Source organism: Mercurialis annua, linkage group LG6 (genome assembly GCF_937616625.2).
Source record: "Mercurialis annua linkage group LG6, ddMerAnnu1.2, whole genome shotgun sequence".
NCBI classification, from domain to species: Eukaryota; Viridiplantae; Streptophyta; class Magnoliopsida; order Malpighiales; family Euphorbiaceae; genus Mercurialis; species Mercurialis annua.
Genome location: NC_065575.1, coordinates 36640360 through 36655059, shown reverse-complemented (window position 1 = coordinate 36655059; position 14700 = coordinate 36640360). Strand labels below are relative to the sequence as shown.

The 14700-nt window shown below is 35.7% G+C and overlaps 1 protein-coding gene across 1 annotated transcript; it reads left to right on the top strand.

Moving 5' to 3' along the window:
* Positions 1-222: 222 nt before the first annotated feature.
* Positions 223-2408, top strand: LOC126687820 (uncharacterized). The gene is made up of 5 exons (XM_050382377.1): positions 223-532; positions 991-1303; positions 1449-1734; positions 2156-2206; positions 2379-2408. Exons 1-5 carry the CDS (start codon positions 223-225, stop codon positions 2406-2408), a joined length of 990 nt encoding a protein of 329 aa, XP_050238334.1.
* Positions 2409-14700: the final 12292 nt, after the last annotated feature.

Genomic DNA, 14700 nt, shown 5'->3' with positions numbered 1-14700 from the left:
GGAGAAGTATTCATGACTGTCATATGATTGCTTCAGAGCTCGTACACGTCATTCACAATTGTCGAGAACAGGCCTTCATGATTAAGCTTAACTTTTAAAAAGCTTTTGATTCTATCTCTTGGGAGTTTATTATGAGTATGCTCGGCAAGATGAACTCTGACAACACTTGGATGAATTGGATGTATTCTTGTTTTAATTCATCTTAATTAGCTGTCTTAGTTAATGGGTGCCCTTCTGAGAAATTTTTCATGGAAATGGGGGGTCAGACAGGGTGATCCCCTTTCTCCTATGATTTTCATTATTGCTGTCGAAGGTTTTAGGGCTCTTTATGCATCAGCTACTTCTAAAGGTCTAATTGATGGTATTTCAGTTGATGGCTATGCCAATCCGGTTTCTATTCTTCAGTTTGCAAATGACACCCATATTTTTATCTCACATGATCTGGAGCAGATTCGAAATATTTTGAGAATTCTTTGTTGTTTTGAATTGGTCTCGGGCCTTCAAATAAACTTCAATAAGTCTTCTTTAATCGGCATGAATATGGATACTTCGTCTCTGAATTAAGCATCAACAATTCTGAATTGTAAAATTGAAACTCTTCCCATCACGTACTTGAGACTTCCTTTATCTCTAAAAAAGGTTAAGGCAAAATCTCTGGATCCAGTTATTTAGAATATTGCATCTTAATTGTCAATTTAGCGAGGTAATCTTCTATCTCCTACAGGAAGACTTGTTTTAATTAAGTCGGTTATTAGTAGTCTGCCCGTTTACTACATGTGTTCCCTCAACATTCCTTAGTCAGTAACTCAGAGAATTGAGCAAACTGTGAGACGTTTTTTGTGGAGCGGCAATTCAGACGGTTCTTATTTTAGTAAAGTTACTTGGTCGGTGGTTTGTTTGCCTTTTTAGAGGGTGGCTTAAATATTGCTCCATTTCGTTTAAATAATTCTTATTTGCTTTTCAAGTGAATTTGGAAACTTATGAACTCAGATTCTAGTGCCCTTTGGTTTTCAGTCATTAACAATAGCTTGGCAATTAATTTTTGGTTTGATCTCCTATCAGTTAATTATTTAGGGTTGTCTCATATGTGGCGTGGAAATGTCTCCGCTTGCATTGATAATTATGTTGCCTGTGAGGTTTTTGTTTCTCAAATATCGACTAAAGTGGAAGATGGTTCAAGCACAAGATTTTGGCGGGATAAGTGGTTGGGTTCAAATGCTTTACATCGGGAATTAGGTCTTTATTCAGAATCCGTAAATATTCAAACATGTTGGTCAACACTGCTTCAGTCGGGAATGGTCAGGTCAGCTTCTCTTGGGCTCGCCGTTTGCGCATCGGAGAAGAGGCTGATTTCAGTAGATGTTATCTGCAGTTTTTCTTCATTCTGGACGACCGGATGTTATAATTTGGCAGCAGTCTAAATCTTACACATCATCTTCTATGTTCAGTCTTCTCAACAAGAAGATGGCGAGCTCATATGGTACTGTTGGGGGAACAAATTTTATCCGAATGATATGGGCCACAAAACTTTCTCCTCGAGTTCAATTTTTTCATTGGCTTCTAGCTCAAGACATAATTTCTTGTAATGCAGTTTTGGCCCAGAGAGGAATTATTCCAGAGGTAAACAACAACTATTTACTTTGTTTGCAGGAGGAGATAACAACTCATATTTGCTTCATTGTCATTTTGCATGGCAAATGTGGTCGCGTGTTGTGTTTGAGCAATAACACTTGGGTTTCACCTTTTTCTTTTGAGATTTTCTACAGACAATGGTCTAGTCTTTGCACGAAAAAAGATTATTTGGAATTCTATTTGGATTTCAATACAAAGAAGCTTGCATTCTAGAAGCGGTAGCTTTCCACCTCCTTCATTCCTATTACCACCTTCAGTGAGAAGTGTCCTTCAGCTGTTGGGATAGGAGGCTTTTTTTTTATTCTTACTTACGAAACTCCCCCTTTTTTGATGTTTTGGTTTAGGAATTTCAAAACAAAGGATGTCAAACATAATAAAAAGAACTTCATGATACTAAAGTACACAATTCCTATCCCATTTCCTGATAGGGTTTTCTCTTTCATTTCTCTATTTTTGAATGACTTTACAGTGTAATAAAAAAGTCTGAATAATCTTAATAAAGTAAGACAGAATCTATGCTCAGCTAGGGATTCTATTCGCTTCGAGCTTTCTTGCCATGATAGACGAAGAACGGGTTTGTTGCACGTTAAAGTAATGAAAACATACCATAAAAGTAGGCCCAGACTCCTAGCCCTTTATAGCTACCTACAGGCTCACAGGCTCTTTGAGCCCTGCCCAATCGTTAAGGAATGAGATAGAAAATAGCTTGACTAGGTTTGACTTATCCGCCATGCATTTCTTTATAGGCTTTCCCGAATCCTGTGAGAAAGCCTTAGCTCTTAGCCAGTTGTCACGACCCAATCTCAGGGCCGAGACCGGCGCTAGGGAATGGGAGTGGTTGCTCCGAAACCCGTAGCAAGCCTAAAAACGTAAAATAATTTTTCGCGAAACATATACGTCATGCATGACATACATAAACACGTGTCATGCAGAATCATACATGCCAGACACACATATCCTCTGGCAGTCATGTCACGACCCAAATTCATGGATCACGACCGGCGCTAGGGAATGGGAGTGGTTGCTCCGAAACCCGTAGCAAGCCTAAAAACCATTATAAATTTTTCGCGTTTTAAAACATAAAAAGGTTTGCAACCTCGTTGCGGAAACACTTTAACACCTTTATTAAAAAACGCGATCGCAATTCAAGATCATATATCACATATGATCTGTTTTCAGAAAATATCGTTAAAACCTTTCTCTCGTTTAACGTAAACACATTTCTGAAAAGTGGGTCTTAAGACCCTGATTGTATTTCAAGAAATCAGAGCGCAAACATCAATCTCAGTTGACGCACCTGCTCTGTTTTCAATACAATCCTAAAATGCTAAATCATGAAACCAGTGTATCTCTCAAACAACTGGTCCAAGCATTTTAGAAAACACGCAGCTTTTCAAAACTTATATCTTATATACAGTAGTTCAATCAGAGTATATCAAAATAAGTTTGAACTGCTGTAAACAGAAAGACAGACTTCCCAGTACCCAACTACTTGCAGCTCTAGAGGTATGACTGACATTGACTTCCAGAATTATTGTGGAAGTCCGACCTCGTACTTGATTACCTGAAAGGTAAACATTGGGGAGGGTCAGAAATATAAATATTTCTGAGTGAGTTTACATATTTACAATTGAATATTTAAATCGCATATATGTAAAGCATTTGTACATATCAAAAATATTACCAACTACTTGATCCAGATGAAACCCTACAAGGCAGACTATTGTATGGGTCTCAACCTACACAACATGGGCCTTAGACCGTGAACTGAATCACTGCCGTCTAAGCCGGGTGTCTGGACCGTAACCGTGAAACTGCCATCACAGTACTGCCTGTGACCGTAACCGTTACTGCCGCCTCAGACTGTTAAGTCAGGGTCGCTAGCACTTCTAACGCCCAATGACATTAACTGACCTCTATGTCAGACACAGGCTCGTATCTATCGTACTACTGGTGATCACACAGTCCTATTGAAAACCAATAGGAAGTTTGTTCCAATGGATCTTTCATGGTTAATTATACTAGTGCGATTTATTATTTAAAAACAGTTTAAATATAAATATTCAAAAGTAAAAACCACAAAGTAAAACTCACAGTACTGTCGTCCCCATTTTTTTAAAAACGTAAGCTCCAAGCAAGCTTGTCAGTCAAACACGTTGGTGTTTGGCTCACTAGATCGACCACTCGTCGGATCTAATTAAAATTCAAATGTCAAAACACATCAGACATTGAATTTCTAACTCTAGTCCTATCGTATAAACGATAGACACAATAAACAAACTCTGACACTATAAATATCACATATAAACTAATCTCTATATTGAACTTCTCGTTCAATATAATACCATTCTTGGTATATACTTATAGTCCTTTGGACATTAATCACATTGATTAATGTAGGGTTTTATTAAAACATCACATCGTTTTAATAACCCGACTATCCTCAAACGTTCAGGTTCTTTTAAACCTTTTAAACGTCCTAATTCATATTTTAATAGTCCACTTATATTCTTTTCGGATCGATTAGAACTAACCAGATCAAACCGAACCGAGTTAGGGCGAAAGCCCAAATCATTTTCTCCCACTAGCCTACTGTGCGTCCGCACAGTAGGGACTGTGCGTCCGCACAGTCTACTGTGCGCTCGCACAGTTTCAATACTGTGCGCTCGCACAGTTTCAATACTGTGCGCCCGCACAGTTGAACTGTGCGCCCGCACAGTACAGACAACCCCAGAATCTTTGATTCCGGGTCGTACCAACCTATTTCCGACACTCCGAAAATATCCAAAAATATTAATTCAACACTCTGCTACACAATCCAATTCAATTCTATTATTAAAACGTTGAATCGATACGCACACGATCGATTCAATACGTTTACCGTTTAATATCGAATATATAATAATTATATATCGAAATAAACTTTATATACGAGATTAATACCTCGATTACTTGAGTAATCGTCGAAGAAACGGAGTCGGAATCGCCAAATGGATCGCGTCGCGCCGCCCTCGACTTGCTATAACTAGCAAGCACGTCAACCATGTTGACGCAGAGAAATGAGATGCCCCCCTCACTTCTATATATAGGCATTTGGATTGGCTAAAGTATCATTTGGTACTAGCTCAATCATGCACTTTAACTCTGATTTTAATTAGTCGTCCGTAGTCCAAACGGAGACTAATTTCAAATTTTACGAAACTTTACCGAAAAATCCAATAAAATATAAAACGAATAAAAATATAATTTTTATTCGCATCCGACTTATATTTTATTTTTAATAAATCTCCAAAGATTTATTAGGTCCAAATCAGTCCCACTTAAATAAAATTACTACGTCCAAATTTAATAAAAATTGGACCGTAGCTTCTTCGAATTATTTCGCGAATAATGACATCAAAATTATTCGCTCGGGACTTATATATTATTTTATTTTCAATTTAGAAAATCTAATACCATTTAATTAGTTTATAATTAAAACTAATTAAAGTAAAGAATTCAGGGACTAAAGGAAAATTTTTTCCTTTTTAAGCCGACATAGTCAGCCGCCTCTCCCTTATTCTTTTTTTTTAATATATATTTTTATATATATCTTAATTTATATTCGTCCATAACTCGTCGAGCTTTCCGAGTTTCGACATTTTAATTTCGGGGTTTTGTCCGAAATCTTAAACTCTCCATTTAGAGTGGTACATTGATATTTTAATTATCAATATATTTTTATCAACGACGCTCAGTCATATTCTCTATTATATTAATCTCGTTCATATCCTTTTATTAAAATTTAAATTCTCGATTTAAATTTTAAACTCCAATTATTACGATATTCTTTTACGGATACGTATAAATTAAATTTACGTTTAAATTTAATTTACGTATTCCGAATTTATTAAATCACTTTTCGTGATTTAATTTAATAACCTTAAGTAGTCAAATCTTACTATTATCCTTTGACTATTAAACTTAGTCTTTCCGAATATTTTTTCTTAATATTCGAAATCTCAAAATATTATTTTTAATATTTTGATTACTCCAATTTGACCTCGTGGCATAATTAATTACTTAAAATAACGGGGTATTACATTCTCCCCTCCTTATAAAAATTCGTCCTCGAATTTAAAATCTAATGCCACTTATTAAACAACTCTATTAATTCTTAACATCTTTCATACCTCGATCCTTATGCCTTATATAGCATAAGCTTACTTCTACTAGAGGTAGATTCTAAGCTCCATCCTTATAGTATTCGTGTACGATACACGAAATACTTTTCACGACAGCAGCTCATCGGTTGCATCTTCATGCAATCTTCTTATATGTCATGATTCATCATGACTTGGAGTTAACACTCCACATTTTGTTATAACTTAAGTTATACTCTTTATCGTATTCTTTATAACCTCTCAATTACGCATTCTCTTTAGATCGGTGTCCTTCGTCTGTCAACGAAGTGTAAACCCTTACATTGTTCACTTGTATGTATACACATGATTTGTATCTTTGTCAAATCATGTCTTATATCGTCTCTTTTTATTCACTTCTCTTAACACATAGGAGATCAATTGCTTTGATCTCATAATGCTTTCTAATAGCATTACTCTATGAGTTCTCTAACTCCATAGTCTTTCATACACTTAAGGTGTGTATACTCTTACTATTGGGTTTACCCCTTTAAGTCGTTTGTTACTTATGGGCAACAAACGATACTATTGTCTATTTACTGATCTAAAACTTTTCACAAGTTTTAGTCGTCCGTAGACTTTACCTTTATCATTTAGACTCTCATAAACTTGTTGTTGTATGCAAAATTTTGAGAGTATGGAACGTATGATCTTCATCATATTGTCCATCACCATCTATATCAAGTCAAAACTTTCCCAATACTTAGGTATTTTGACTACCAAATCCTTTGACATCTCTTCTTATTTCCATTGTGGATATGACATTAATTGTCAAAATCCGTATAGTCACTGGCATTCCAGTTTGACTTACTAGTCCTTTAGACATTTACTATTATCCTTGTCATTGCTTTACTCATATTGTTCCAACGATACACTTCTATGACTTCGTAGTACCTCTTCGTGGTACTTTGACAAAACACTTTATGTGATATTCAGACTATACATGTCTAGTTCACACAATCTATCGTCTTGTTTCAGTATTTTGTCAATAATACTGAAATCGCAAACTTCTCTTTGTTGATCTACATCTAGCACATACTCCATCATATATTATATCAGACATTCCATCATATACTCAACTGGAGTGTTTCCACTTTATCTTATACTTGGTTCTGTCAATAGACTTCCAACACTTGACTATTCAAATTTGAATGTCTTACTTAATGGTCGCTAGCACAGTATTGTAGTATGCATATAATTTCTGCAAACCTCCACACTTCCACTGCGCTACTCTGATATACAACTTACTAACTTTCTCTTTACAGTTAGGTTGTAGGATCTCTATATGATATTTTTCTTATATCATAATCTTTTGGTTTTACTTACCAAACATCTTTTCCTGTCTAAAAATCTACATCCATTGACTTTTGATTCGTAGGCAACTTACTTCTTGTATAATACAAGCAGTGCCTCTTGACTCCTATCACAATATCTTCTATTGCCTTAAATCGTTCGCACGTCGTAACTATTAGTGTCTTTCGACTTTCGGTGCAACTATAACTATTATCAATTCCAATTCATACATTGGCAGTTACCTCGTGCTTTCTCGGCCATCGAGGAACATTTTCTATACCTCCATCATGTTATATCATAACATATCTCCACTTGACTCTTTAACACATCTTATATATCTTATGAATAGTGTTAATACTTGCACTATTGCCAATCATTTCTTTTTAAATCTCTGCATCCTATCTCATGTTGATTTGCCTAATCAACTTTCGCACTTTCTTGTTTGAATTCCATTACTGATGCAAAGATTTTTTTGAAAAATCTTGCAAGCAGTGTTCGCAGTCCTCAGCGAAACATAAGAAATTACTAATTTTATAACCATACTGGTTACTTTCACTCATAACCTCTTTGATGTTTTCAAACATCACTTATTATTGATTGTGTCCCAAAAATGTCACTCACATTTGGAGAACCTAACTTAATTATGATGTTTTCTCAGAATTTATAACACTAGTCGCACACATTGTGCGTCTCATTTCTTTATTAGTCACACAGACTCATTCTCCCTTAACACCACTTCCAGAAATAATGCAGAAATAGTTTGACTAGTTGTTCTTATATATCTCATAAGAACATTTGAAGTGTTCGCTCACTCCATATCCACATCAGAATTAGTAGTACTCATACTACGTTCTGCAAATCCATTTATCAGATTTAACTTATGCTACCTTCATGATAGGTTGTATCATAACCTCTCTCGTGTCCACGTTTTACAAACGTGTGAAACATATTTCTATTATACTTCTCTATCTCTCTTCGTGCAATATCCGTTTGCACTCTTATAAGTATGTCTACTACTGACACTTTCAGTCAGTGTACTTTATCTCAATCTCAATTGAGCTTAAATTAGTGACTTTACTTATACCATAGCTAGGTAAAGTCGAACTCACAATCATGTATATCGATAAAACGTTTCCATGTTACTCTTAATATCGATATACACTAATTGCAACTTATGTTTTCTCTTCTTATTCTGTAATTACAGCTTATATGATTCTTTAATATAAGCTCTTAGATTATGTACTTCTTTTCTATGTACACCCTTTTTTTTAATAAGCGATTTATCTTACACTCGTACGCTTATTCCATCGTAACTCGTTTCATACGACGTTACTTTCTATATTTCCTCATATAGATTTACTATCGGCTGTGTCCCTTCACGGGTCTACAGTCTTTTTCCTTTTATTGTCGCGAAACTCTTATCTTAATATCCGGATATTTCTACTCTTAACATGTTATTTACCTCAAACTATGGCTTACTCAGAATCTTTCATTCATTCTGACGCATAAAATTCTCAGATCTTACATCACTGATCTGACTATCGCTATTTTTCACCTCTTAACTTTATACATATATAGCTGTCTTACTCGCAGCTAAGAGTCATTCTCAATGCTCTATAGCCCCTACTATATTTAATTAACTGATTATCAACTTCTCGCTCCGTTTTTAAAACATTAAAAATAAAACATCTATATCACATTTTTCCACTTTTGGTCGGCCATACTTTACACATTTCTGGTCCGACATTCAAATTACATGTACTCTACATGTATATTCCGCACCAGCCAGCCAAGACTTCACAGTCACTAGGCCCGGTTATCGGAATTTTCACAATTTGAAACCACTGTTTCACAACAGTTTTCAAATTTATTTACATATATATGGAGCTTACATTGATAATCCTAAGTTAATTAAACTTTATAATTCATAATCTCATCACTTGCACTTTTGGCTCACTGTCAGAATTCACGCAAGTTTCCTATCGTTACTTTCAAAAACAACTATCGTCTACCTCTCCGTTCGACGATCGCAACGGTTAATCTCTAGGTAACCGTCTTAGGAATATCATATTCCAAAATTAAACCGATCCAACGGTTCAATTAAAAGTTATCAAATTTTTACTACACCTTATCGGTTTTCAGACATCATCTGAAACTTACTTTATCAATACACTATGTCAATCAACTACACTTTGAATCATGTATCTTCCACTTGCCTTGAGTCTTCCTAAACTCAAGTTACACTAATCGCTAGTGAGAAGTCACGTATCACTAACGTCTTAATCACTGCTCGATCAGTAGGTTCTATCTCTCCTTTCTTATTTCTAGTGTCGTAGGGTACAATGCCCTAGACATCTTATTTAAGGATATTCTTATCCTTAACTTTCGTATCTCAGATATATTTATCTATCTGATACAAGTTGTAGTTCATTTAGCTACAACTAGTTTTGTGCTTTCCGGTCCATAACTTTTATTCTCCAACTTCCATTCTCATATGCTTATGTTGCCCCTCTCGAGAATCGCTTACTACTTGATCTCGAGTATTTACTTTTGTTACAGAGTTCTGGTCTAGGTATACTTACAAGAAAAACAAATCTGTTTGAAATATTTCAATCATCTTTGGGCCCTTTCAAAACAATTTGTTCAAAAATTCATTTTTTTTTTAAATATTTGCATAATTATGCATAGGGTGATGACTCTCATGTCTAGGCACAATTATGCTTTTAAAATCATTTAAATGAATAACCATAGCAGGTTATATCATTTGGTTTTTGTAAGTTTCCTTCTGACCCTAAACTCTGTACCCAGTAAGATTTCTCCACAACTACTCCACTTCTCTGAATTCGTACTTCCTTTGTCAATCGTCTCCTTGTACAACTATCGAATGCCTTCGACAGTGTCTTCACGTTATTTCCATGCTTGATATTCAAGCATCGTTATCGAGTTGTCTAGACCGCACACACGCGTATATCGCAGTCTTATATCCCAAAAGGGAAGGCTGAGAACCTATGAAACATAAGAATATATGTAGGAGACATGACTCGAATCCTATGTGCTGCAGTAGTTCCTATGAGTACCTATGACGTCTACCCCATACTTTATTTCCATGTATCAGCAATGTTTTTAAATTCTCGAGTCCGAGAACTATTGCTCTGATACCAACTTTGTCACGACCCAAATTCATGGATCACGACCGGCGCTAGGGAATGGGAGTGGTTGCTCCGAAACCCGTAGCAAGCCTAAAAACCATTATAAATTTTTCGCGTTTTAAAACATAAAAAGGTTTGCAACCTCGTTGCGGAAACACTTTAACACCTTTATTAAAAAACGCGATCGCAATTCAAGATCATATATCACATATGATCTGTTTTCAGAAAATATCGTTAAAACCTTTCTCTCGTTTAACGTAAACACATTTCTGAAAAGTGGGTCTTAAGACCCTGATTGTATTTCAAGAAATCAGAGCGCAAACATCAATCTCAGTTGACGCACCTGCTCTGTTTTCAATACAATCCTAAAATGCTAAATCATGAAACCAGTGTATCTCTCAAACAACTGGTCCAAGCATTTTAGAAAACACGCAGCTTTTCAAAACTTATATCTTATATACAGTAGTTCAATCAGAGTATATCAAAATAAGTTTGAACTGCTGTAAACAGAAAGACAGACTTCCCAGTACCCAACTACTTGCAGCTCTAGAGGTATGACTGACATTGACTTCCAGAATTATTGTGGAAGTCCGACCTCGTACTTGATTACCTGAAAGGTAAACATTGGGGAGGGTCAGAAATATAAATATTTCTGAGTGAGTTTACATATTTACAATTGAATATTTAAATCGCATATATGTAAAGCATTTGTACATATCAAAAATATTACCAACTACTTGATCCAGATGAAACCCTACAAGGCAGACTATTGTATGGGTCTCAACCTACACAACATGGGCCTTAGACCGTGAACTGAATCACTGCCGTCTAAGCCGGGTGTCTGGACCGTAACCGTGAAACTGCCATCACAGTACTGCCTGTGACCGTAACCGTTACTGCCGCCTCAGACTGTTAAGTCAGGGTCGCTAGCACTTCTAACGCCCAATGACATTAACTGACCTCTATGTCAGACACAGGCTCGTATCTATCGTACTACTGGTGATCACACAGTCCTATTGAAAACCAATAGGAAGTTTGTTCCAATGGATCTTTCATGGTTAATTATACTAGTGCGATTTATTATTTAAAAACAGTTTAAATATAAATATTCAAAAGTAAAAACCACAAAGTAAAACTCACAGTACTGTCGTCCCCATTTTTTAAAAAACGTAAGCTCCAAGCAAGCTTGTCAGTCAAACACGTTGGTGTTTGGCTCACTAGATCGACCACTCGTCGGATCTAATTAAAATTCAAATGTCAAAACACATCAGACATTGAATTTCTAACTCTAGTCCTATCGTATAAACGATAGACACAATAAACAAACTCTGACACTATAAATATCGCATATAAACTAATCTCTATATTGAACTTCTCGTTCAATATATAATACCATTCTTGGTATATACTTATAGTCCTTTGGACATTAATCACATTGATTAATGTAGGGTTTTATTAAAACATCACATCGTTTTAATAACCAGACTATCCTCAAACGTTCAGGTTCTTTTAAACCTTTTAAACGTCCTAATTCATATTTTAATAGTCCACTTATATTCTTTTCGGATCGATTAGAACTAACCAGATCAAACCGAACCGAGTTAGGGCGAAAGCCCAAATCATTTTCTCCCACTAGCCTACTGTGCGTCCGCACAGTAGGGACTGTGCGTCCGCACAGTCTACTGTGCGCTCGCACAGTTTCAATACTGTGCGCCCGCACAGTTGAACTGTGCGCCCGCACAGTACAGACAACCCCAGAATCTTTGATTCCGGGTCGTACCAACCTATTTCCGACACTCCGAAAATATCCAAAAATATTAATTCAACACTCTGCTACACAATCCAATTCAATTCTATTATTAAAACGTTGAATCGATACGCACACGATCGATTCAATACGTTTACCGTTTAATATCGAATATATAATAATTATATATCGAAATAAACTTTATATACGAGATTAATACCTCGATTACTTGAGTAATCGTCGAAGAAACGGAGTCGGAATCGCCAAATGGATCGCGTCGCGCCGCCCTCGGCTTGCTATAACTAGCAAGCACGTCAACCATGTTGACGCAGAGAAATGAGATGCCCCCCTCACTTCTATATATAGGCATTTGGATTGGCTAAAGTACCATTTGGTACTAGCTCAATCATGCACTTTAACTCTGATTTTAATTAGTCGTCCGTAGTCCAAACGGAGACTAATTTCAAATTTTACGAAACTTTACCGAAAAATCCAATAAAATATAAAACGAATAAAAATATAATTTTTATTCGCATCCGACTTATATTTTATTTTTAATAAATCTCCAAAGATTTATTAGGTCCAAATCAGTCCCACTTAAATAAAATTACTACGTCCAAATTTAATAAAAATTGGACCGTAGCTTCTTCGAATTATTTCGCGAATAATGACATCAAAATTATTCGCTCGGGACTTATATATTATTTTATTTTCAATTTAGAAAATCTAATACCATTTAATTAGTTTATAATTAAAACTAATTAAAGTAAAGAATTCAGGGACTAAAGGAAAATTTTTTCCTTTTTAAGCCGACATAGTCAGCCGCCTCTCCCTTATTCTTTTTTTTTTTTAATATATATTTTTATATATATCTTAATTTATATTCGTCCATAACTCGTCGAGCTTTCCGAGTTTCGACATTTTAATTTCGGGGTTTTGTCCGAAATCTTAAACTCTCCATTTAGAGTGGTACATTGATATTTTAATTATCAATATATTTTTATCAACGACGCTCAGTCATATTCTCTATTATATTAATCTCGTTCATATCCCTTTATTAAAATTTAAATTCTCGATTTAAATTTTAAACTCCAATTATTACGATATTCTTTTACGGATACGTATAAATTAAATTTACGTTTAAATTTAATTTACGTATTCCGAATTTATTAAATCACTTTTCGTGATTTAATTTAATAACCTTAAGTAGTCAAATCTTACTATTATCCTTTGACTATTAAACTTAGTCTTTCCGAATATTTTTTCTTAATATTCGAAATCTCAAAATATTATTTTTAATATTTTGATTACTCCAATTTGACCTCGTGGCATAATTAATTACTTAAAATAACGGGGTATTACAAGTCACAATATAAATAACGCAGCAAGCGTAAACGTTTAAAACTTTAAAACGTTAAAGTTATATTTACAGAAAACTATATATTACAGGCTGACTTGCAAAATACTTATCTACTGCAGCTCTAAGAGTAAAGTATTGTTTCTTTACATACTTTCAAAAATACAGACTTCTGAAAGTAGGATAGAAGTCCGTTGCTTCAAAGCGTCTTTAACCTGAAAGAAGGTCTGTGAGGGGTCAGTATATTGGGATATACTGAGTGAGTTCATACATTTACTAGTAAGTATTCAAATAAAATATAAACCGTAATCAATCATATGCAGCCAAGTACAGGATCCGATTGAAACCTTAATCCTCAAACATACTAATTATCAATCAAGCAACCCAATCATTAATATCAAATTGCGAGTCCAACTCGCTGGTGGCCCAGCCACTAGATACGGGGACTCCAGACTACACCGTAGCCGAGTGCTCACTCGTATCAAAGTCATAAACCCAATCGTAAATTTCATAATCATTATCAGCTCCCAGCTGAGTCACATCAAAACTGGTGATCACACAGTCCTATTGTCGCCCAATAGGCAGCACGTTCCATCGGATCAATACTGGTTTCAAATCAAGCATATGCAATTCATAAAAAGAATTCGCATCGCAATCATGTAATACAAATGTAAAGCAATATAAAATATTTGCTTAAATAAATACTTTAAAAGCAAATCGTATAAACTCACAGAAAACGCTTATCCAAAAATGGGTCGGGGCTTAGAAACGTCAAGCTTCCCGAGCTCCTGGTCCAGCTCCTTCTTGCCTCGGTGGATCTAAAACAATTTCAAAACATTTGAATCACATCAGAATCCTATTCTAAGATTGACTCTAGACTCGAGACACGACAAGACACAAAACATAAGCCGTCGTGTTTCAAACGTAATCTTTTCCGATAAACGAATCATTCTTCTTTCGTTTCTTAACACTTTTCAATTTGATTTTCAATAGAGAATATAGGTTTTCTTAATGAAACCAATTGATATCCATAAACTATCTCATTCCAATCAACTAGTCATAATTTACTCGTTTGACGTCCGAATCTCGCATTTTCAGAGTCCGGGAGTCGATATCGGGATGGGGAATCGTCAAATTAGGTTTTTATGGTCATTCCCCTTCAAAGGAGGGGTGGTGCACGTCGTGCACCCCCTAGTGCACGTCGTGCACCTTGGGTGCACGTCGTGCACCTCACTGGTGCACGTCGTGCAATGATGTTGTGCACGTCGTGCACTTTCGTGGGCACGACCCCGGCCGCTGAAAACGGCCATCTCGACGTGCTAAATCGATCCCGATCTCATC

Coding starts and splice junctions, on each gene's coding strand:
- LOC126687820 (XM_050382377.1), top strand. CDS start 223: ATGGGTGCCCTTCTGAGAAATTTTTCATGGAAATGGGGGGTCAGACAG. Junction 1,304..1,448: donor CTTCAGTCGGGAATGGTCAG/GTCAGCTTCTCT, acceptor TTCTATGTTCAG/TCTTCTCAACAAGAAGATGG. Junction 1,735..2,155: donor GTTTGAGCAATAACACTTGG/GTTTCACCTTTT, acceptor ATCTATGCTCAG/CTAGGGATTCTATTCGCTTC.